The sequence below is a fragment of the Emys orbicularis genome, chromosome 9, assembly GCF_028017835.1.
Source record: "Emys orbicularis isolate rEmyOrb1 chromosome 9, rEmyOrb1.hap1, whole genome shotgun sequence".
In the NCBI taxonomy this organism is placed as follows: domain Eukaryota; kingdom Metazoa; phylum Chordata; order Testudines; family Emydidae; genus Emys; species Emys orbicularis.
Genome location: NC_088691.1, coordinates 55,825,672 through 55,849,682, shown reverse-complemented (window position 1 = coordinate 55,849,682; position 24,011 = coordinate 55,825,672). Strand labels below are relative to the sequence as shown.

Here is a 24,011-nt window from a genome sequence, read left to right as displayed (position 1 = left end):
ACCTTAACTACTTCCCAACAACTTTTTTTGGATTAATGGAAATCTAGAGTATGCCTGCTCTATTGACAATATTCCTAGCTCTGACACTATGCTAGCTGAATTAATTGCATCTAGAACTATTCCTTTGAAAGAAAAGAAAAATTTTACCTTGGGGCCTGAATGGAGGTTGTGCCTACACGCGTATAGTACTGAACTGAGTTTCCATGTGGGACACATGACAGAGGAAGAGATCAAATTATGGCTCTTAAAAGCCTTGACATGAGTGAGCGAAATGATAATCAGCGGCTTCCTTGAGAAGTGTCTCTGTGACTTGTTGTTGGCCTCTTGCTATTAAAGTGCTCCGTGGGGTTGTTCTCCTGAACACATTTGGATTCTGACTACTCATTTTTATTTACTTATCATCATCATCGGGTTTTTTGTGTTATTTTCTCTGGAGTCTGAACCTTGGCTATACCTTGACCAAGAAATTTGGATCTTGACAAAAAATAATTGACTACCCCTGCTTTAGGAGTAAGAGAAAGACAAAGAAAAGTGTTAGTCCTTTACTTAGTGGGGAAGGAGAGCTAATAACATCAAGAAGGCCGAGGTGTTTAATGCCCATTTTGCTTCAGTCCTTGCTAAAAAGGTTAATGGCGATGAGATACTCAACACAATTAATATTAACAAGAAGGTGGAAGGAATGAAAGCCAAAACAGGGAAAGAACAGAATATTTAGATAAGTCCAATGTATTCAAGTTGGCAGGGCCTGATGAAATTCAACCTAGGATACTTAAGGAACAAGCTGAAGCAATCTTAACCATTAGCTATTATCTTTCAGATTCATGGAGGAAGGGAGAGGTCCCAGAAGACTGGAAAAGGGCAAACATGGTACCTATCTTTAAAAAGGAGAACAAAGAGGATCTGGGGAATTATAGTCCGGTCAGCCTAACTTCGATATCTAGAAAGATACTAGAACAAATGCTTTAACAACCAATTTATAAGCAGCTAGAAGATAACAGGGGAAATTACTAGTTAAACTGGAGAAGATGGGGATTAAAATGAGGATTGAAAGGTGGATAAGGAACTAATTTAAGAGGTGACTACAGCAGGTCATACTGAAAGGTGACCTGTCAGGCTGGAGGGAGGTTACTAGGGGAGTTCCTTAGGGATCAGTCTTGAGACCAATCTTATTTAACATTTTTATTAATGACTTTGGCACAAGAAGTGGGAGTGTGCTAATAAAATTTGCAGATGACACGAAGTTGGGAGGTATTGCCAATATGGAGGAGGACTGGAATATCATACAAGAAGATCTGTATCGCTTTGTAAACTGGAATAATAGAAATGGGATAAAATTTAATAGTGCAAAGTGCAAGTTCATGCACTCAGGGATTAACAACGAGAGTTGTTGCTATAAACTGGGGACGTATCAGTTGGAAGCAACAGAGGAGGAGAAAGACCTCGGTGTATTAGTCGATCACAGGATGACTATGAGCTACCATTGTGATACAGCTGTGAAAAAAGACTAATGCAGTCCTAGAATACATCAGGCGAGATATTTCCAGTAGAGACAGGGAAATGTTATTGCCGTTATACGAGGCACTGGTGAGACCTCATCTGGAATACTGTGTTCAATTCTGGTCTCCCATGTTTAAGAAAGCTGAATTCAAATTGGAACAGGTGCAGTGAAGGGTTACTAAGATGATCAGAGGAATGAAAAACCTAACTTATGAGGTGAGACTCAAAGAGCTTGGCCCATTTAGCCTAACCAAAAGAAGGCTGAGGGGAGATATGATTGCTCTCTATAAATCCATCAGAGGGATAAATACCAGGGAGAAAAAGAAGTTATTTAAGTTAAGTGCCAATGTGGACACAAGAACAAATGGATATGAACTGGCCATCAACAAGTTTAGGCTTGGAATTAGATGAAGGTTTCTAACCATCAGAGGAGTGAAGTTCTGGAACAGCTTTCCAAGGGGAGCAGTGGGGGCAAAAAACCTAACTGGCTTCAAGACTGAGCTTGATAAGTTTATGGAGGGGATGATATGATGAGACTGCCTACAATGGCATGTAGCTGATCTGTGACTGCTAGCAGCAACTATCTCTAACGGCCAGAGATAAGACTCTAGATGAGGAGGGCTCTGAGTTACTACAGAGAATTCTTTCCCAGGAGTCTGGCTGGTGGGTCTTGCCCACATGCTCAGGGTCTAACTGATCGCCATGTTTGGGGTCAGGAAGGAATTTTCCTCCAGTCAGATTGGCAAAGACCCTGTGGGGTTTTCACCTTCCTCTGCAGCGGGGGCATGAGTCACTTGAAGGTTTAAACTGGTGTAAATGGCAGATTCTCTGTAACTTGAAATCTTTAAATCATGATTTAAGGACTTCAGCAACTCAGGCAGAAGTTATGAGTCTATTACAGGAATGGATGGGTGAGGTTCTGTGGACTAGAGGATCATGATGGTCCATTCTGACCTTAAAGTTTATGAGAAAAGCAAAAATACTCTATCAAAGACTATCTGGTCTTTATACCACACATACTATCCCATGTCAGGTCTTTAAGTATACATGTAGCAAAGATATACTGGCACCTGGAGCCCCATTCTGTTAAGATTTTAAAACTACAACTCTGTGGCTCTAGACTTTTCCTTTCTTAATATTTGTTTTTACCTCTCAAACCCTTTCCAGTAAGAGACTTTACATAATGTCCTTCAAATTAAGTAGTCTAGGTTAACCCTATTAGCATAAAAAGTGTCAATTGAAATGGAATTCAATGAGGCAAGTCAAGCTCAGTATAAAGGACAGTATCAATAACATACACAAGTCCATTTAAATAGCATATCGTTTTTAGGCACGAATACAAAACTAGTGGAAAACAAAACAAAACCATGCCTCAAACTTTAAATCATAGAGCAACAGAGATTCAAAGTCTTTGTTAAATGTGAATCTGAAAAGGGTTCACAGAAACACCGCCAGGATCAGAGTTCTTATACGGCCAGTATCAGAAAAGCCAAGAAAGGCTACAAACAGCATCAGCTCGTTATACAAGTTTTTTTTTTAAAAAAAGCAGCGATCAACCTACTTCTTTATGGATTGCTCAGTTCCAAGAGCCTCTATTTACTCTACAGAGTTTGAAACAGATTGATTAAAACTTCATTCCTAGTAACAGCAGGGACTTTTCCAATGCCTATAAGAGACAAAAAGCTCAGAGACCCAATTTCCCAACAATTGTACTCAACTTGTAATTGTGGAGTACTTCCAGCTGTCTACAGAGCTACTTCCATCACAGTGGGGAAGCATGCATTATTGAAGCAATCCTACCTTCTTAGAAAGTTTTGATTGCACATGCATCCACCTGCAAGCAGGCTCCCTTATATACCTGAGCCTGTTTGTATTGCTGAACAAGAACTGACGCCTACACAAGAGTCTGTGTGCGTGGCTGGTGTATGCAAATTCAACTATGATCAAGCATGCTGACAAATAAATCAGAGTGGTAGCACACACAAAGGAGGACAGTGCCAAAGTACAAACATTTAAAGAAAATGCCGAACTAAAGCTCTTAGAACCATTGAGGACTTTTAGGCAGAGTTAGGTCGTAATAGGCAAGGGAGTGACATTGCCAAGATGATAAAGTGGAATTTCAATACTGAGCCTTTAGAAATTATCATGGCTTCACTTTAGCCTTGAAGAAAAATTAGTCTAGTGGGGGTGGGGGTCTGCTTTATATCTATCACTGTATCAGGTCAAGGTTTTTATTCCTTCGAAGACTTCAAGAACAGCTATAGTCTAGACCGGGGGGCACATTTTCAAGAGCTCAGCACCCAAAACCTCCCATTCTGACACTTATGGCCAGATTTTCAGAAGAGCTCAGCACAGTGGATACAGAGCTCTTTTGAAAATCTGGCTACTTATATTTTGGTGCCTGAATGGGAGGTGGGTCCTTTGAAATCCAACACCCCTTGCGTATTGGAATAGCAGATGAAAAACTATACATACCCTGGGACCAAGGAGCTATATTCTCAAACTATTTTTTCAAACAAAGATGAGCTAACCAAACAATCCGCCAAGAACTCTAATTGCTCCACATTACACTGGAGTTTAGTCAGTCATCAGATAAAACAACAGCCTCTTTGTGGAGGCTAGAACATTAGGAAGAAGATTTTGTGTTGATTTGTGTGGATGATGACAGGGGGTGCTGTGGTAAGGAGCTATGTATGTTTTTGAAGAACTGTTGCAGTTGGGTCAAGTAATCCACCATCCGTGTAGTCTTCCTCATACAACGAATGAAACTGTTGCATGCAAATTAACTGTAGAGTAAGGGTGGTGATTGGTTGAGTTACCGCTGATATCTCAATGGTCAAGGCATTGGCACAGATACATGGCACAAACACATGCTATACTGTAGCTGTACAGTGTACACCACACAGATATAATTCATAAAGTCAGAATGGCTGAGAACTTAAAAACAGGATGGTAACAGACAGCCAATCCCAGTGATGATTGAACCTGAATATGCTGAACAAAAAGAGTTCTTAGCCATGCTTGTAGCTGTCTGATTCATTGTGAAGCGATGGAAACATTTTAGATTTCAGAGTGACAGACAGATGACAATTCTGGAATCTTATATAAATCATGCATACATAACACCTTTTAAATTGCCTAAACTAAAGAACAGATACACTATAAACAACCCCTAGCTGCCACACTCAGACAGGCTTGGGGGGGGGGGGGGAAGAGAGAGAAAGGGTATGTACTTAATATGTGAGTACACTAACATACTGGAATATTGGCAAAACTTCATGAAGGGACATCTGGTATGTATTCCAAATTTACTTAGTTATCAGTAAGTATCAGTAAAAAACATAAAAAAAAGATTTAAAATGCATAAATACTACAACATGGGGAGGGGGGACATATTTTCTAGACTACCTGAAAACAGATACATTAGCAGCAATTTTCTAGATTAATTTATATAAACTCACAATATGTAGTAGAAACAACAATGGAGCCTGAAATCCACACCTTCAGAATTACACAGTTGAAGTTTGTTTTATTTTTATCTCCAAGAAAAAACAAAATGCTGGTGCGTCTTACCAAGTCATTTGTATACTTCTGCTAAATCATAAGATTGTACTGATACAAAGGCCTGCAAGTCAGCATATGTAAATTAGCAGGAAATGAAATATAAATGTTTTAAGAAATAATCCCTCATGGACAAACCCAACTCTGTTTGGTGGTGGCTTGGGACGAACAATGAGTTCTGGGATCAGCTACTGCCATTGGTGTTCAGGTTCTGTGGGGAGCTCCTGAAAGCTGTCCACAGTGCGTCCAGTAAGTCTAACACAGTGCCAGCTTTGAAAGCCTTGAGGGCAAAAGCCTTCAGAGTGCTAGCCTCAAAACTCCCATGTGAGCCTGTCAGTGCAGACCACTCTGGCACAGGCCTGCCATTATGATACATCCTAGAGGTGCAGTTTAACAGCCTCAAAACATCCAGCTGAGCCGACAAGACTCAGGATGCTTCAGGATCAATGTTCCCTCTAATTTTTTACATCCATGTGCAGAATGAATGTTATGTGCACCAATATGGAGGTGATGTGTGGCAGTGGTGGGGCCGAAGGGTTCAGAGTGTGGGAGGGGTCTCAGGGCTGGGGCAGAGGTTTGGGGTGCAGAGGGGTGAGGGCTCTGGCTGGGGGTGCGGGCTCTGGGGTGGGGCCAGGGATGAGGGGTTTGGGGTGCAGGCAGCTCCGGGGCCAGAGGAGAGGCGCCTCTCCCGGGCCGCAGCAGCTCCAGGGCCGGGGCTAGGGGAGAGGCGCCTCTCCCAGGCCGCAGCAGCTCCAGGGCCGGGGGAGAGGTGCCTCTCCCAGGCCGCAGCAACTCTGGGGCTGGGGCCGGGGGAGAGGCGCCTCTCCCCATCTGCGCAGCCCTTGATAGCTTGCTGCGCGGCCATGCAGCTTAGAGGGAATTTAGTTCAGGTTGCACTGAAATCACACACTCTTGGGTTTATACTCCTCAAGTGAGCCTGATGGGGGAACCCTCGAATAGCTCGAAAGTACCAAATCTGTTTGTTCCAGAAGGGAGAGTCTTGCACCCCATCTGTACTGCAAGTACAACAATGCCCAACGCCACCTATCACTCATTCCACTACCAGAATGGTGGCACAATGTCACTTGCTGGAATCAAGGATTAGAACTTTGAGCTCTGATTAGGAGCATGGACTCAAGAGTGAGTATCTTCTTCAATTAATACTCCTAAAACTCCCTGGAGAATTAAAGTTTGTTCCAGGATATGGAAAACTGACATCCGCTAAGGGGAAACAATCTTACTGTATTTTTCCTTTGGCAGTGCAAATTCCCACCTGAAATATCCACAGCTCCATATATTGTCCAACAAGAAACCTATGGCAAGTCTTGATCTGGACCCACAAAAACAGTCACTTAGCCCTTTGATCACAGTTATATATGAGATGAATAATTTTTCTAGGGCTCTTAAAGACCATTAGGCCACTGACTTTAGGGCAAAGGGACACTCTCTGTGAGCCTGAGCTCCTCAAAGGCAGGAGAGAGCAGGTGATGCAGTTTCACCTTCATGTAGAGTAACTAATAGTTTACATCTGGTGGGAAATTTTTTGGTGTATAAGTCTCCCTTTCTTAGGAACTTTGGAGAAAAGTGAGTAACAATTTCTGTTCAATACTGTAGCTGACAGAAGAATTAACCCTGCAATAGGCATTTGACTTTGCAGTGGGTAACTTGAATTTAAAGCCTGCTTTTTGCCTATTCCTACAAAGCAATATTAAAATTTTTGTAAACATATTTACAATTTTCTAAAGGTTACCCAAATTCAAAGTTAAGATATCAAAATTCAATGCAGAAGGTTCTTTTAAACCTAGCAATGTTTCTCCGCAGTCTGATAAATTCTGCATATTTGGGTCATCTTGCAGCTATACAGATTTAATATTTTGAGACTAAACTTTCAAAGCAACTAACAGATGTGTTCTAGATCTAAAATGGTATACCAATATCAAAAGTAGTACAGTAGAAACAGTAGACATCTAGTAGTAGTCCTTAGAGTTGTATATGAGAATAGAAATAAGATGTCATTCTATTTCATTTTTATTCTCTTTGGTAAAATTAAGTTACAATACTATAACTATTCAAAATGAGATGAAAGGCCATTAATATGGGGAGAGAAGCAACCTTTATGCTACTCTAGGCATCAAGTTGTCTTTACGAACATTTCTATGATCTTAACTGGTAAAACTCCTCTTTTCTATCTCTTACAGGCTTTATATAGCATTCACCACCCTAGCATCTAAGTGTTTCTGCACCATTACTTCTAGATACACCATCTTAAATTGGATTTGAAAATTAATCCAGTTTATCATGTGAATTCTTCTTTGCACAAAGTACATGATCATGGTGAATAAGTATCTACATAGGAAGATTTCTGATAGTAGAGGACTCTTTACTCTGGCAGACAAAGACCCAAACAAATTCAATGGCTTTAAACTGAGTCTAGACAAATTCAGACTAGAAATAAAATAAAATGTCCAGAAGAGCTCTGTGTAAGGGCTGGTCTACACTGGGGGGGGAGGGGGGGAGAAATCGATCCAAGATATGCATCTTCAGCTACGCGAATAGCGTAGCTGAAGTCGAAGTATCTTTGATCGAATTACCTGGGGTCCACACGGCGCGGGATCGACGGCCGCGGCTCCCCCGTCGACTGCGCTACCGCCGCTCGCTCTGGTGGAGTTCCGGAGTCGACGGTGAGCACGTTCGGGGATCGATATATCGCGTCTCGTTAAGACGCGATATATCGATCCCGGATAAATCAATTGCTACCCGCTGAAATGGCGGGTAGTGAAGATGTACCCTAAGTGTCTCTCTTTCACCAACAGAAGTTGGTCCCATAAAAGATATTATCTCACCCACCCTGTGCATGTCAGAAATAAAATGTACAATTTTAACAGGGAGGGTAATTAGCTATTGAAACAATTCATCTAGGGATGTGGTGGATTCGCCCATCTTTTGGGGTCTAAAAGAGATGCTCTAGTTCAACTACACATTATTAGCTTGATGCAAGAATTCACTGGGTGAAATTCTACAGTCCACGTTATGCAGGTGGTCAGACTACATGATCATATTGGCCTTGTCTAGCCTTAAACCTATGAGTCTACTTAGTTTATCAGACGAGAAGAGGTGACAATCAGTCTTTAAACATATAGACAGGGAAAAGATACTCAATTTTAGGGAAATCTATATTTCCTACATATATTCACTATGCAGGAACAACTTCTGCTCACCTGGCAAGTTTAACAGTCACAGAAATCAGATATGGAAGGGATCTTTTAAGTCATAATGTGTAGCTTGCTAATGAAGTATTATTACCAACTGTATCTTGTCACAGAAGTGAGCCCTATATTTAAAGACTTAGGCAGCTTTCCATTATAAGCCTTATTTTTGTGTCCCCCCTCACTCTTTTTATAGCTCAAGTCCCTTTGTGCTGCTAAAGCAGTATACAAAGACAAATTCTTAGCACTGAAAATGGGATGAGAAAGATGAGAGGAAAAGTCAAATTGGACCCAGTTTTCAAGAAATTAAACACCAGAAACTGTGTGTGTAATTGGGATTGCTTAAAGGGGGAAATAAATTTCAAAGTCTCCTTAGTATTTAAAAGAAGAGCAGCAAAAATGTTTGATTATTGCTATAAAAAATGAGATTATAAATTATGACACAAATTATGTACAAAAATGTTTGATTACTCTAAAGATCTTTATCCAGCACAACTAAAGGGGGAACAGTGGGAAATCTCTCCCTTGCAGCTGAAACACCTTTGGCAATGAGTTCTTGAAGAAGTCTTTCTCACAGGCAACTCAAGTTACAGTTATCTAACACTTGCCATTATATATCCCTGCTTTCAGTTGTTTATAACTTTGCCAAACTTTACCATACCAGGTTGCCTCCGGTTTATTTATTTAACATTTCAGCAAAAATGGTTCATCTGTTTCTGAGAACAATGTAAGAGGGCAATGTTTTCCCCATATTAAAGAACTCTTACAACTGTTTCATGGAGAAATTCTAGCACTTCCATGCTTTGAAGCTGTGCCTTTTGCCATCCGTGTGAAAATCCATCTGAATTTTGCCAATTATAAACCTCTCAAAAAAACCACAACCAAAAACAGTTTGCACACGCTCAGTAGAGGTTTGTTAAAGGCTGACAGCTAAATTCTCAGAAGATTCCATCTGCACTGAGCATGTTCCATTCCCACATAGCTCCTGTGTGCTGATTGGACTGAACACATATGATCTCCACAGAGTGATGGTGCATGCACCATTCCAGAGCTGCAAGGGCTGAGAAGGACATTTCCTGCAACTGCTCCTCCTGGCTGCCAGGGACCACTGTGGCACCAGACAGAAACAGAGCAGGGAGAACATCTCTCTTTCAGTGCCCACTCTGCTGGTACCCAGGCACGCTAAGGGATGGAGATGGGTTTGGGGGAAGGTGTGGATAGGAGCAAGGAAGACAGGGCAGGATCAGGACCCAGGGGGGAGGGGCAGTGTTGCAGGAGAGCGGGGCAGAGGCAAAAAGGCTACAACCACTAGAGCACACTTTCTTCCAGAATCTAGAATTTAACCCACTATCCCCAAGTCTCACTATTTCTCTGCTGTCAGCATACAGCTGTGTAACCCTGTGGCAAAAATGTGCCTTCATCCTCTAGTGGGTGGGCCACCTAGAGGATAACAGCTTACTACTGATATTAGTTAACCCATTAATTAAAGTGGTAGAGATCTGTGCTATACCTCTAAAGGTCGCAACCCTGCCGATGACCCATATAGGAACCAATATGGTTCCACATGACGGAATTTGTCTTTTCAGTTTGCATTTGTAAAAAGTTAGGAACTTACAGACAAAAATTACTATGTTAAGGTTGCAAAGTCAAGCACTCAAAGTGAGGAAATACCAGAATTAAGGTTGCCTGTGCAACTTCAATTTGCCCCCCATGTGCGTACACATTGTGATACACTCTGTAATTGGATGATTACATACTACTATGCTTCAGCCAATAGCTTGGCCAACTGAAATAAGACATCCTGAAATAAACAAAAACTTCTTAGGTAGTGGGAGAGTTTGGCCTCCCTCGCCTCCAAAACAGGCGCTGGATCAGAGAGAGTTTAAAATGGGATTCACTCCTGCAGAGCAAAGCCAGGCAATAACACTTTGTAAAGAAAGAACCATGTTATTGCCAAGCTGTGACATGACTGGCTATACCTAAGTCCCTTCACAACAACAGGGAATGGATCACTTGATGATTACCTCTTCTGTTCATTCCCTCTGGGGCACCTGGCATTGGCCACTGTCAGAAGACAGGATACTGGGCTAGAAGGACCATTGGTCTGACCCAATATGGCTGTTCTTATATTCCCAACCCAAAAGTGCTCAAAACTCTATTTTCACATAGCAGTGTTAAAATGCCACTAAATATAAAAAGTATTCCTACTCCAGAGGAAAAAAAGAAAGCTAATAAGTAGAATTATAGACAGGAAAAGGTGAAGCATTCATTCAAAGCAAGTGAAAATATGAACTAGATTGGAAAAGACAAAAAAATCATGAAGGGGAAGGTAGGCTAGAAGAGGATGATATACACAGCTGCACAAATAATTAATGTTTTGGTTTGATGGCCAACCACCCCACATCCCCCGCAAAAAAACCAAGACTTGGTTTGTTTGGAACCCAAACTCATTTTCTTCTGTTTTTCTTGCCAAAATGAAAACCAAAAAAAATTTCTTCAGGTTGATTTGAATCAATGTTTTCAAAACAAAATGTTGAAATGGTTTGTTTTGAAGATGTACAATCTTCTTTTGACGTTTTTGAAAAAAAAGAATCCTCATTTTTTCTTTGGTTGAAACTCCGCCAAATCTGCAAATAAGCTTTGGTCACCCTGAAACTGCATTTTTCAGCAAATTTACTATTCACCAAAAAAAATTCAGCCACCTCTACTGAAGAACACTTGTCACATTTAGCAAAAGGTCAATTCCACTAGCCAAGATCTGTAATAGGAATATTGTGACTGCAAACAAACCTGCACAAATTAGTCAAAAAATAATTCCTTGGGGCTATAGTCAAGGGAACCTATACAGAGACTCCTTCCAGAACCATGTTTGGTTATACTTAATATGAAGGATGATACTGTTTCCAAAATCAAGAGCAGGTCAGAAGGGAGATTGAAAAAACTCAAAACCTTGGCTCACTCCCCCACCCAATGTCAATACCATTGATACAATATAAAATGGAATAGGCCCACTTGAGACCAGAAGAAAGAAATGGAAAACACCAAGAGAGAGGAACTGTATAATAATGATTGAACATGTGTAACAACTATACAGTCAGGAAAAAAAAAGTATTGTTTGTCAAAAGTGATACATCTGGATTTCCAAAACCAAGTTTTAAATTTAAATTTTGTTTATAGAAAGACTTCCACTTTCTTGAGCCACCACATATACTTTTCAGGATTGTCACTTTTTGCTCCTCCCTTTACACAAAACCTGCAGCTTGAACAGTGCTAGAGATAAAATGCTAAGTGTTTTGTGCTGCAATTTATCAACCCTCATGGGCACAACCACTGTAAGAAAAAACAATTTTTCAGGCTGACAGCCTGAAACCCAGCAATGCTTTTCTGATAGGACAGAGTCTCAAAAAGAGAAACAGTTTTACTATGATCAATAGACTGATCCCATTAGTATTTTAGGAGGAAGGAGGATCTTTAAAAATGCATTTGCACAAAAATACAAAGAAAAAAAATAAAGAAGTTGTAAGATAAAGGAAAACAATTACAGTGAATCTTCCTGTAAAGCACAAAAGCTTCCTTTAATAGCATAAGTTGGGACATGAACATATTGTATTTTCTGTAGATGGAAAACAATCTATTTGCAAGGCTGGTTGAGAGTATCAAAAAACAGAACTGGGAAAGCAACTTTTCTGGCTCAAGATAAACAAATGGTAACCAGGACCACCTGGAGTGGGGCAAAAGAGGCAGTTTTCTCCTGCCCCCCAAAATGACAAAGGGATCAGTAGGCTAAATTTGAGCCAGAGGCATTGCGACCTGGCGCACAGGGTCACAGATTGCAGCGCCACTCACGTTTGGCCCACCATTGCAACCACTGGCTTCATCGCACCAGATCCTGAGGCAATCTGCCAGGCCAAGAGCCTGGATGTAGAAGTAGAGTCAGGGATACCGCTCCCACCAGCAGTGGGGCTGGAGCTCAAGGAGAGACAGGACCAAGAGCAGCCCCTGGCGACACACAAGTCAGAGACCCACCATCCCAGCAGGGTGGGCAGCATCCCCACAGGCCTGGGTCCTCTCTGACCCTCCTCACCCTCCTTGGCCCCCCATCCCAGCACGGAGGGAAGCGACCCCACAGGCCTGGGCCCACTCTGTGCCCCTCATTCTCTTCCCCTCTTCTTAAACTCTTTCATTTCCATGATAATTTTTTTTTTTTTTTTGGAAGGGTGAGGGGCCCTCAGTTTCACATTTTGTCCCAGGTTCCCAAAACCTTTGTGTGGCTCTGATGATGACTCCAGTTAAGATCCATCATATTTTTGCTACTAGAGACGTGCTTGACTGGAGGGGTTGTGGGGAAATGTGCTTGCATATGTGATGGTTATTTCCAGGAATTAAATGCTTTGGGGAGGAAGTTATTAGTGAGATTCACCTTATGACAAAATGCCAATTTCCTAGAGATCATAGGCGCTGGAGCACCCACAGGGAAAAATTGGTGGGTGCTCTGCGCCCACCGGCAGCTCCCCACCCGCCCCAGCTCACCTCCACCTCCACTCCGCCTCCTCCCCTGAGCACCCCACAGCTCTGCTTCTCCCCCTAGCTCCCAGCACTTGCCCCCGCGAAACAGCTGTTTCGCAGCAGCAAGCACTGGGAGGGAGGGGGGAGGAGAGGGAACGCGGCGCTCTCGGGGAAGAGGCAGGGCCAGGGTGGGGATTTGGGGAAGAAGTCCAATAGGGGCATGGAGGGGGCAGAGCTGGGGTGGGGACTTTGGGGAAAGGGTTGGAATGGGGCCGGGGCAGGGGCGGGAGGGGGCAGGGCAGAGGTGGAGTCGGGGCTGGGGGTTGAGCACCCACCGGCACTGGGAAAAGTTGGCACCTATGCTAGAGATCCCCTGACCTGCTTGCTTAATGCACCAATAAAAAAAATCTGCATTTTAAAGAGAACATTTTATTAATTATTATTATTATTAGCAGCTGCTAAACTCTATTGCACATTATTGGACATGTGTGACCCACCCCCTCTTCCTAACGTACTGTGGTACAATAAAATATGGACTGTCCTTGTAATAGAAAAGTTTTCACACCACTTACGTACACAAGAGATGCACCAAGGAGAGTATAGGTTTTGACAAATTTGGTCTCCCTTTCTATCGTACTCAGAGGAGGAGGGCTCCCCAGTCAGCAAGCCAAAATCTTTAGCCAGGTTCTTGGAACATTAACCTGAGCCTTCATAAGTAATGTTAACTTTTTGTTGTAACTTTGCCTTAAGTTAAAAAAAAATAAACAAATGGTCATAGCCTACTGATTAAATTTACTTTTTGACCAGCCTCAGATAGATACAAATTATACTGAAAAACTCACTAACTATACCAGTCAAAATGTGAGGGAAAGTGCAAAAAAGTAATATGACACAAATGTTATCCACTTTCTTCTATATAGTTGGTGTTACTGACAGAATGTCTACCTATTACCATACCTCAAAATGCAATTCCCCCAAAATTTATCCTTGGAATACCAAAAACTTTACATTTATAAAATAAAATTATGAATACTTTACAATTAAAGAATGCATGAATAAGTTCAAACCAAGGTGTTCATTTTTTGGACACCTAACTATGGAAATAATTTATTTGGTCTTAATTCCCATTTTACATCAAGTTAAGGTGGAGATCCTTAAATATCACAAAGACTCAATAGTGATGTACATAAACTCTAAGCCTCACTGATCGATTCTTGCACTGTATAAGTATTTGTACATTTAATGAATTTTAAGACCAGAAGTCCAACCCTCACTAGCCATAGAATTTTACCCCAGAATTCCTGCATCTAGACCAACAACCCACTTTTGAACTACAGCATGTCTTTTAGAAAAATCAAGGCTGGGTGTCTAAGGACTCAAAATGATGGAGAATTTACACGCCTCTAAGAAATCTGTTCTACTGGTTAATTACACTCACCCTTAAAAAATCTTATTTCCAGTTTCAACTGCTGAATTCAAACAGTGAATTGACAAAGGCAGTTGTTGAAGCAGATTGAAGCAGGCGGAGCGCATGATACAAAGAAGAGGGACAGCTGTAGGGGTATGCTGCTTGCTCCCCAAGCTTTCAGCAGAGGGGTGGCTACCCAGATTTCCCCACTCTGCACACACAACACTGACTAACTCGCACAGCTCAGTCCCAGTCTGCACCAGGCTCAGTTTTAAAATCTAGGCTCGATTCTCTTATCAGGGTCTTCAGGGTCTGGGCCAAAGTCCTTGTCCGGAACACACAGGCACCACCCTGTGCCATCACTCGCACAGCGCCATGGTGAGGAGAGGACAAGGACCACAGACCAGCAACCGCCTTTTCACTCATGGCCACCACCAGGTCCGAGCGGGCTCAGCCAGACCAGGGAAGGGCACAAAGCCCATCCTGGAGTGGGGCACAGCCAATACCTACCTCCACAACCTCCCCTGCCTGGATCAGCACCAGGGTCAAGGCCACTGAATGTGTCCCCAGCCCAAGCGCAGTGCCCCACCCTGTGCCCTTCTCTGACCCTGCACTGACCAACTCCCACCCTGCACCAGCCCTGATCCCTCCCCCAGCCAAACCCCACCCGGGCCCCACTCTGAGCCCAGCCCAACCCCACCCCTGCCCTACTCCAGTCCCAGCCCCCTTCCCCAGTCAACCATCTGCCCTGCCCCATGCCACCCCCGCTCTAGCCATGGCCCCCTCCCTGGCCAACCTTCTCATGACAGCCCTGCTCCAACCCAGACAACCCCCTTCCCCCAAGCCAGCACCACTCTGGCTTCCTCCATAGCCAACCCCCCCCCGTGACAGCCCCCTCTCTGGCAACCCCCCCCGTGACAGACCCCCGTGACAGCCCCCTCCCTAACCAACCCCCCCGTGACAGCCCCCTTCCTGCCCACCACCACCCCGTGAGAGACCCCCGTGACAGCCCCCTCCATCCCAACCCCCTCACCAGCCCCACGCCAGCCACGCTCCCACCCCCGCCAATGGCGCTGGAACAATTTGTACAGCAAGGGATGCTGAGAGCCATTGAACCAAACTGTAAACCCTGCATCTGACAGTAACTGCTTCAAGCAGGGGGGCGCGGCCTTAGTCCTTCGTCCCAGCTCCGACCCCGCGCCCCCCCAGCTCCGACCCCGACCCGCGCCGGCCAGCTGCCCCCCACCCCAGCTCCGACCCCGGCCGCCCGCACTCACAGTGGCACCAGCCCAGGTGGCAGCACCAGTGCAGGCGGAAGCAGCGGCCGTGGCTGTGGGTGGCGCAGAGCGAGCGCCCGGCGCAGGGCTGGAAGTCGGGTCTCCCCGCGCAGTTGCGGGCCAACGCCTGAGCCTCGTCCCGCTTCTCGCTCTTCCCGGCCACCGCCCCGCTCATGGCGCCGCCGAGCCGGGCTAAGCCGAGCCGCCAGCGGGGAGCGTCCCCCGCGCCACAGGGCAGCGAGCGCCGCGGGCAGGGCCCGGCCAGCCCGCCCGGCTCCGCCCAGCGCCCGCCCCGCCGCGCGGGGGCCCGGCCAGCAGGCGCCTCCCCCGGCCGGCCAGTACGGGGCGGGGCTGCGGCGCTCCGGAGCCCGCCTAGGGGCCGTAGGCGGCGGGACCGCGGCCCTATCCAGGGGCTCCAGCGCCCCCCGACCCCGGTCACGGCTGAGCAGCCTCTGATCCCCCGCCAAAGCAACCCTGCCCCCCAACACGGCAGTTCCCCCACAGCTTGCCCAGCCTCTGACTCCCCCGCGCCCAGCATCCCTGCTGTCCCCCCACACACACAGCTGGGCAGACTCTGCCTCCCATATACACAGCTGGGAGAGAGCCACTGCCCCCCACACCCTATCAAGTCACTAATGTGTGTTAAACTGAGAGCCGGGCGGCCAGGATGTGCCTTGTGCGAGGCTGGGATAATCCGCATCCCTTTGTCCGTCTGACAAGGAGCTCCATTGCTGAGTCAGGGGCGGTTTGCTATGTAACCTGCTGCTGAGTGGCCTATCCCTGTCTACACGCACCCCCTGCCCCCCACTCCTCCTTGTACAGCTGAAAAGCATCCCCCCCCACACACACACACATCTCTGTGCACCTCCCCACTGCAGAGACACTGCTCCTTCTGCTCCCTAGCAGCCCCCTTTCCTCCTTCAGCAAATTCATAATCAGAATGATCTGCTGGGATGACAAGACATAGCAGTGCTGGCAACGTGTAGAAAAACCCAGGCAACTGAGGTCTCTGGCAGAGGTAATTCAACATCTTCCCAGGGTAGATCATCACAGCAATCTTTGGGGTTTTATTCCCTTGTAGCCATTTGCCATTAATATGTCTAATTTGATGGCAAATTATATGACACTATTTCTCCTCTCATCTTATTTTCCTCTAGTATGAGAGCTTTTTTTCATTCACTTCAGTGCCAAGTGTTATTTATTATTTTTATGTATTTATTTCTGGTAACTCGAGAAAATATCATTGGTATATTACTTCATATTATGGACATTGGAGTAGAAAATGTCTTTCCATTTCAGTTTCTTCTCTCATGGCGGTTGCACAGTCATTCCTCTTTAGGTTTGCATTGTGCTTTGTTGTTCCCAGTTTGTGGTCACTGATTCTGTATTTGGGAACAGTCCACCTTGTTTTCCTGATCTCACTGCAGTGAGTTGCTTGAGAGTTGTATGTAGGGATCTATTAAAAGTCTGTCCTGTTTCTCATCTGTTCTCCCCTTCCATGATTTGTATAGAGGTTTTGGGTTTTGTCTGATGTTTTCAGTATTCAGTTTGGAGTGAGCTTGTTTCCCTACTGATGATGCCTGGGTGTGATGTAGAAGCAGCATGTCTTCCCTTAGTTGTCATTTCTAGTTGTGAAGCACTTTATTTATTAAAAACCCACAGATGACCCATGTCAGCTGAGTCTGGCTCATGGGGACCTTCCTTCTCCCACCCCCCACTGTCCCAGAGCTCGGGCTCCAGCCCGAGACCAAAGATCTACACTGCAATTAAACAGTCCCTTAGCCCAGCAGTTCTCAACTGGGGGTCCGCAGCCCCCTGAGGGCCCATGAGCCCTTTCAGGAGGGCCGCAGAGCCTCACGGCTGAAACCTGGTGCCCCAAGCCCCAGCCCAAGCCTGCGCCCCGCCCCCCAGTCGGGAGCAGCGCGGGGCTGAAGCTGGCGGGACCCCCCAAGCTGGGAGTGGCGCAGGGCTGCAGCCGGCAAACCTCTCCCCCTCCCCTCAAGGCAGGGGCAGCAGGGGGCTGAAGCTGGGAACCCCAGTGTTCCCTCCTGCTGAAGCTGGGAGCCCCCCCTGCCCGTACACAGCCCCTAGCTACCCCCTGCCTCCACCCCCTGTCCACACACAAGCCCTAGCTACCCCCTCCCTGCACCCTGAGCGGTTTTCAAACTTTTTGAACTGAGTCCCCACTTTGAGTTATATTTTTTGGTTGCATCCCCCCACAGCCCAGACAGGCTGAGTGGCCTCCTGAGTGAGTCAGGGGATGGAGGTGGTGCTCCCTTCCAGGACCCTGCTATGCAGAGCTGGCTTGAGCCCCACCAGCCCTTGCCCCCCCCCGAAAATAGAAGTAAATCTATGCCTATGCCCAAGGGTCCCCCCCGGCCCAGAGCCCTGCGCTTCCCTCTCTCCCGCCAGGCCCTGGCGTTTTTATAGCATGCTGGGGGGGGGGGGGGAGGCTCAGCAAGAAAAAGGTTGAGAACCCCTGCCTTAGCCCAAGCCCCATGAGCCCGGGTCAGCTGGCATGGTCCAGCTGAGGGTATATATTGCAGTGTAGATGTATTATGGAAAGAGTATATTCTGCTTTAGTTCATATGGTACTGGAAACTGAATATGTGGTGGTGTTAATTAGGAAGTGGAATTGTCCTAGTTCTGTTCTTAACAGCCATTGCTGGGTGAGTTCTGGTTTATAAACACATTTGTTTGCAGAATGGTAGAGTTAGGGTCTCCATTGCCGTTTTCTTCTGATAAGCACAATTAGCTGTTAAGATTTGGCCCCAGACTTTGCACCTGAGTGGCAGAATTAGACTAGTGAATAATTTTATAGTAGAGTAATTGGATTTCATTTATCCAGATTTTATTTTCAAATAGTTTAAGACCTTCTTGCCTTTCCTCTTCTAATGTTTTCATAGCTAGCTTGAAATTCTTTGTGATATTTATTATCAGGGCTAGGTATGTAACACTTCAGCGTGTATTCGGCATCTCTGCTTCCAAAATAACATTTTAATTTGGCCTGGGGTTTTCTTGTTTTGTTTTTCTAATTATGATTTCATTCTTTTGTAGGGTGACCTCTAGAGCCTATGTCTTGCAATGTGCTTCTGGTGGGAATAAACTCCTTTATAGACAGTGTTGCATTGGCAAGAGTATAATCAAGTCATCAGCATATTTTTGAGTTGTTAGTCAGAATCCTGGGTCTGAGGACTGCTCCAGTAAAATGGACTATTGATAGAGCTGATCAAACAGTTTATTTGGTCAATTTAGCCTTTTATTCTGTTAATGAATTGTCTGCAAACATAATTTTTATTAGATGTTCAAAATCATTTGATGAATAGCTTTCACTAATATATTTGAGTTTATAGATTGTTCAAATTGTCCCCAGCAAATATTCAGTTGATTATTAAATATCCAGACAAAAACTATTTTAACTCTATCTTAAGGTGAGAATACATATCAGTAACTTAAGGGCAAAAATGTTACTGGGATACAGTAGTTATCTAAAAATGAAGCATTATAAACCCAGGAAACATAGAATTATGGTTACACTTAGAAGAAATGCAAACATGTTAAGGTCTGGAAATTGCACGGTTTTGTGGCTCTTTCCTGTACCCTCTTCAATTTTTCAACATATTTTTTAAAATATGGACCCCAGAACTGGATGCAGTGTTCCCATATCAGTCTCACCAATGCCGTACACAGAGGTAAAATCACCTCCCTACTCTTCTATTTCTACATCCATGGACTGCATTAGCACTTTTTGTCACAGCATGGCACCAGAAACTCAAATTGTTTGATCACTGTGACCCCTAGATCCTTTTAGAAGTCTCTGCTTTCCAGGGTGCAGTCCCCCATTCTGTAGTCATGGCCAGAATTCCTTGTTCCTACGCGTATAACTCTGTATTGGGCAATTAACATGCATTTTGTTTGAATGGGCCCAGGTTACCAAGCAATCCAGATCGCTTTGTAAGACTTCCCTGTCCTTTTTGTTATTTACCAGTATATCTGTATCAATCTAAATATTATATAAATTTTGTATTTTTCTCTCTCTCTAGGATATATATTTAATATTTCTGCCAATACCCATGTACAGTTTTATTTATTTAGCATGATTTTTTCCCTTTGGAGAGACACCTCGAAACAGTGATATTACTGTAGTGTCTTGCAAGCAGTTGCTCAGAAAAATAAGGGACAGAATTGTATTAACTGCAAATTTTTATGATTTCTTGTTTAACTGTCTGTTTTATGCAGAAAGGCTATTTTTTCATATGTATTTTTCATGTGCTATATCCATAGACTGTTGAAACAAGTTAAAATATTACTTCCTCAGAGTATTGCTTGTATTAATTTTGCAAAGGAATTTGTGTACAGAATATTTGCTTGTTCATTAATGACCTGAAAGTTCTTAATATTCCAACCACAAATTTTCTTTAAGGTGAAGTTAAAGTTTGCTTCTACCTTGAAAAGTGACTGTAAAAATGGCATTGTCTGGTTCCATATTCATGTGTTGAACTGGTTTCCCTATTAAATTTGCCGAATTTGCAAGTAAAATTTTTTTTAAGGCTCCTCTGCTGAGCGGTGGCAGGCTGCAAGTTGGCTTGCCGTTAGAGGAGAAATCAGTGCCACAGTCTGTGTATTTTCTTAGGGTATGTCTACACTACGGGATTAATCCGAATTTACAGAATTCGAATTTTGGAAACAGATTGTATAAAGTTGAATGTATGCGGCCACACTAAGCACATTAATTTGGCGGGGTGTGTCCATGTTCCGAGGCTAGCGTCGATTTCCGGAGCGTTGCACTGTGGGTAGTTATCCCATAGCTATCCCATAGTTCCCGCAGTCTCCCCCGCCCATTGGAATTCTGGGTTGAGATCCCAGTGCCGGATGGGGCAAAAAACATTGTCGCAGGTGGTTCTGGGTACAGCCTCACCCCTCCCTCCATGAAAGCAACGGCAGACAACCGTTTCGCGCCTTTTTTCCTGGGTGAACATAGCAGACGCCATACCACGGCAAGCATGGAGCCCGCTCAGCTCAAGACAGCAGTTATGAACATTGTAAACACCTCGCGCATTATTGTGCAGTTTATGCTGAACCAGGACCAGAAAAACGAGGCAAGGAGGAGGCGGCGACGGCAGCACGGCGACGAGAGTGATGAGGACATGGACATGGGTCCCGACGCTTTGGAGATCATGTTGTTGATGGGGCAGGTTCTATCCGTGGAATGCCGATTCTGGGCCCGGGAAACAAGCACAGACTGGTGGGACCGCATAGTGTTGCAGGTGTGGGACGATTCCCAGTGGCTGCGAAACTTTCGCATGCGTAAGGGCACTTTCATAGAACTTTGTGACTTGCTTTCCCCTGCCATGAAGCGCCAGAATACCAGGATGAGAGCAGCCCTCACAGTTGAGAAGCGAGTGGCGATAGCCCTGTGGAAGCTTACAACGCCAGACAGCTACCGGTCAGTCGGGAATCAATTTGGAGTGGGCAAATCTACTGTGGGGGCTGCTGTCATGCAAGTAGCCAAAGCAATCATTGAGCTGCTGCTACGAAAGGTAGTGACTCTGGGAAATGTGCAGGTCATAGTGGATGGCTTTGCTGCAATGGGATTCCCTAACTGTGGTGGGGTGATAGATGGAACCCATATCCCTATCATGCACCGGAGCACCAGGGTACCCAGTACATAAACCGCAAGGGTTACTTTTCAATGGTGCTGCAAGCACTGGTGGATCACAGGGGACGTTTCACCAACATCAACGTGGGCTGGCCGGGAAGGGTTCATGACGCTCGCGTCTTCAGGAACACTACTCTGTTTAAACGGCTGCAGCAAGGGACTTACTTCCCGGACCAGAAAATAACCGTTGGGGATGTTGAAATGCCTATAGTTATCCTTGGGGACCCAGCCTACCCCTTAATGCCATGGCTCATGAAGCCATACACAGGCAGCCTGGACAGGAGTCAGGAGCTGTTCAACTACAGGCTGAGCAAGTGCAGAATGGTGGTAGAATGTGCATTTGGCTGTTTAAAAGGTCGCTGGCGCACGTTACTGACTCACTCAGACCTCAGCCAAACCAATATCCCCATTGTTATTGCTGCTTGCTGTGTGCTCCACAATCTCTGTGAGAGTAAGGGGGAGACCTTTATGGCGGGGTGGGAGGCTGAGGCAAATCGCCTGGCTGCTGATTACGCGCAGCCAGACACCAGGGCAATTAGAAGAGCACGCCAGGAAGCGCGGCGCATCAGAGAAGCTTTGAAAACCAGTTTCATGACTGGCCAGGCTACCGTGTGAAAGTTCTGTTTGTTTCTCCTTGATGAAAACCCGCCCCCTTTATTGACTCATTCTCTGTAGGCAAGCCACCCTCCCCCTTCAATCACAGCTTGCTTTCAAAGGAAATAAAGTCACTATCGTTTAAAAATCATGTATTCTTTATTAATTGATTATAAAAAGAGGGAGAGAACTGACAAGGTAGCCCGGGTGGGGTTTGGGAGGAGGATCGGAGGGAAGGAAAAGGCCACTAAAAAAAGGTTAAAATAATGACAGCCTTTTGCTTGGGCTGTCCACTGTGGTGGAATGGGAGGGTGCACGGAGCCTCCCCCCCCCCCCGCGTTCTTACACGTCTGGGTGAGGAGGCTATGGAACATGGTGAGGGAGGAGGAGGGTTATACAGGGGCTGTAGCACCAGTCTGTGATCCTGCTGCCGTTCCTGAAGCTCCACCAGACGCCAGAGCATGTCTGTTTGCTTACGCAGCAGCCCCAGCGTTGCTTCCTGCCGCCACCTCTCATCTCGAGCGTCCCTTCTGTCCTCACGTTAGTCCCTCATGTCCTCACGTTGTTACCTCCTGTCCTCACGTTCACTGGCATCTTTCCTATACTTTGAAACCGTGTCCTTCCACTCATTCAGATGAGCTCTTTCATTGCGGGTGGATTCCATGATTTCCGCAAACATCTCGTCTCGCGTCCTCTTTTTCCGACGCCTTATCTGAGATAGCCTTCGGGACGGTGGAGGGAGGCTTGAAAAATTTGCAGCTGCTGGAGGGAGGGAAAAAAGGAGAGAATTTTTTTAAAAGATACATTTTACAGAACAATGCTTATACTCTTTCATGGTGAACAACACTATTCACATTACATAACACATGTGATTTCTGTGCAAGGTCGCATTTTGCCTCTTAATATTGAGTGCCTGTGGCTTTGCTGCTAGAGATCACAGACGCAGGTCCGGGCAACAGAATTCGGCTTGCATGTGGCCATGGTAAGCCATTGTCTTTTGGCTTCTGCGCCCTCCTTTCCCACATACCAAGCAAAGCCCGTTGAGTGCTGCGGTTTTCCTGTTAACCTTCAGCAGCAGAAAACAAACTAACCCCCCCCCCGCATCCAATTCTCTGGGATGATCGCTTTATCCCTCCCGCCACCGCGTGGCTGGTATCAGGGAAGATCCCTGCTACCCACACGTGAAAAGCTCAGCGCCAATCCCCCCCCCCCCCCCCCCCGCGCTTGGCTTACTACAGGGAAGGATTTCTTTTCAGCCACAGGCAAACAGCCCAGTAGGAAGGGCCACCTCTGTCCCCTTAATTAATTCCCGTATTTCAACCAGGTTACCATGAGCAATATCACTCTCCTGAGGATTACACAGCGAGATAAAGAACGGATGTTGCTTGAATGCCAGCAAACACCGGGACCATACACTGCCAGGCTTTGTCATGCAATGATACCAGATTACTTGCTACTAGCATGGCGTGGTCAAGTGTCCTACCATGGAGGACGGAATAAGGCTGCACTGCCCAGAAACCTTCTGCAAAGGCTTTTGCAGTACCTCCAGGAGAGCTTCATGGAGATGTCCCTGGAGAATTTCCGCTCCATCCCCAGACATGTTAATAGACTTTTCCAGTAGCTGTACTGGCCGCGAATGCATCCCAAGTCCTCAGGGCAAATTAATCATTAAAAAACACTTGCTTTTAAACCATGTTTTATATTTTAAAAGGTAAACTCACCTGAGGTCCCTTCCATGGGGTCATGGTCTTGGGTACTGGCTTGGGAGGGTACTTCACTCAGGCTGAGAAAAAGATCCTGGCTGTTGGGGAGAATGGAGTGCTGTGTGCTCTCCGCAAGCTCGTCCTCCTCCTCCTCCTCTTCCCCATCCGCAGAATCCTCAGGTGTGGCTGATGAGATTACCCCGCCTCGGAATCCACGGTCAGAGGTGGGGTAGTGGTGGCGGTCCCCCCTAGAATTGCATGCAGCTCAGCGTAGAAGCGGCATGTCTGCGGCTCTGACCCGGAGCGACTGTTTGCCTCCTTTGTTTTCTGATAGGCTTGTCTGAGCTCCTTGACTTTCACGTGGCACTGCTCTGAGTCCCTATTGTGGCCTCTCTCCATCATGCCCTTGGAGATTTTTTCAAAAGTTTTGGCATTTCATCTTTTCGAACGAAGTTCTGCTAGCACTGAATCCTCTCCCCATATAGCGATCAGATCCAGTACCTCCCGTACGGTCCATGCTGGTGCTCTTTTTCGATTATCGGCCTGCATGGTTACCTGTGCTGATGAGCTCTCTATGGTCACCTGTGCTCTCCTGTGCTG

At 45.6% G+C, this 24,011-nt stretch overlaps 1 protein-coding gene across 1 annotated transcript in view; it reads right to left on the bottom strand.

The window, feature by feature from the left end:
* Positions 1 to 15,630, bottom strand: part of C9H3orf70 (chromosome 9 C3orf70 homolog) — a 33,963-nt gene extending 18,333 nt beyond the window's left edge. The window contains exon 1 of the mRNA XM_065411102.1: positions 15,456 to 15,630. Coding sequence (XP_065267174.1) covers positions 15,456 to 15,630 — 175 coding nt within the window. The remainder of the gene's footprint in view (positions 1 to 15,455) is intronic.
* Between the last annotated feature and the right edge of the window lie 8,381 nt (positions 15,631 to 24,011).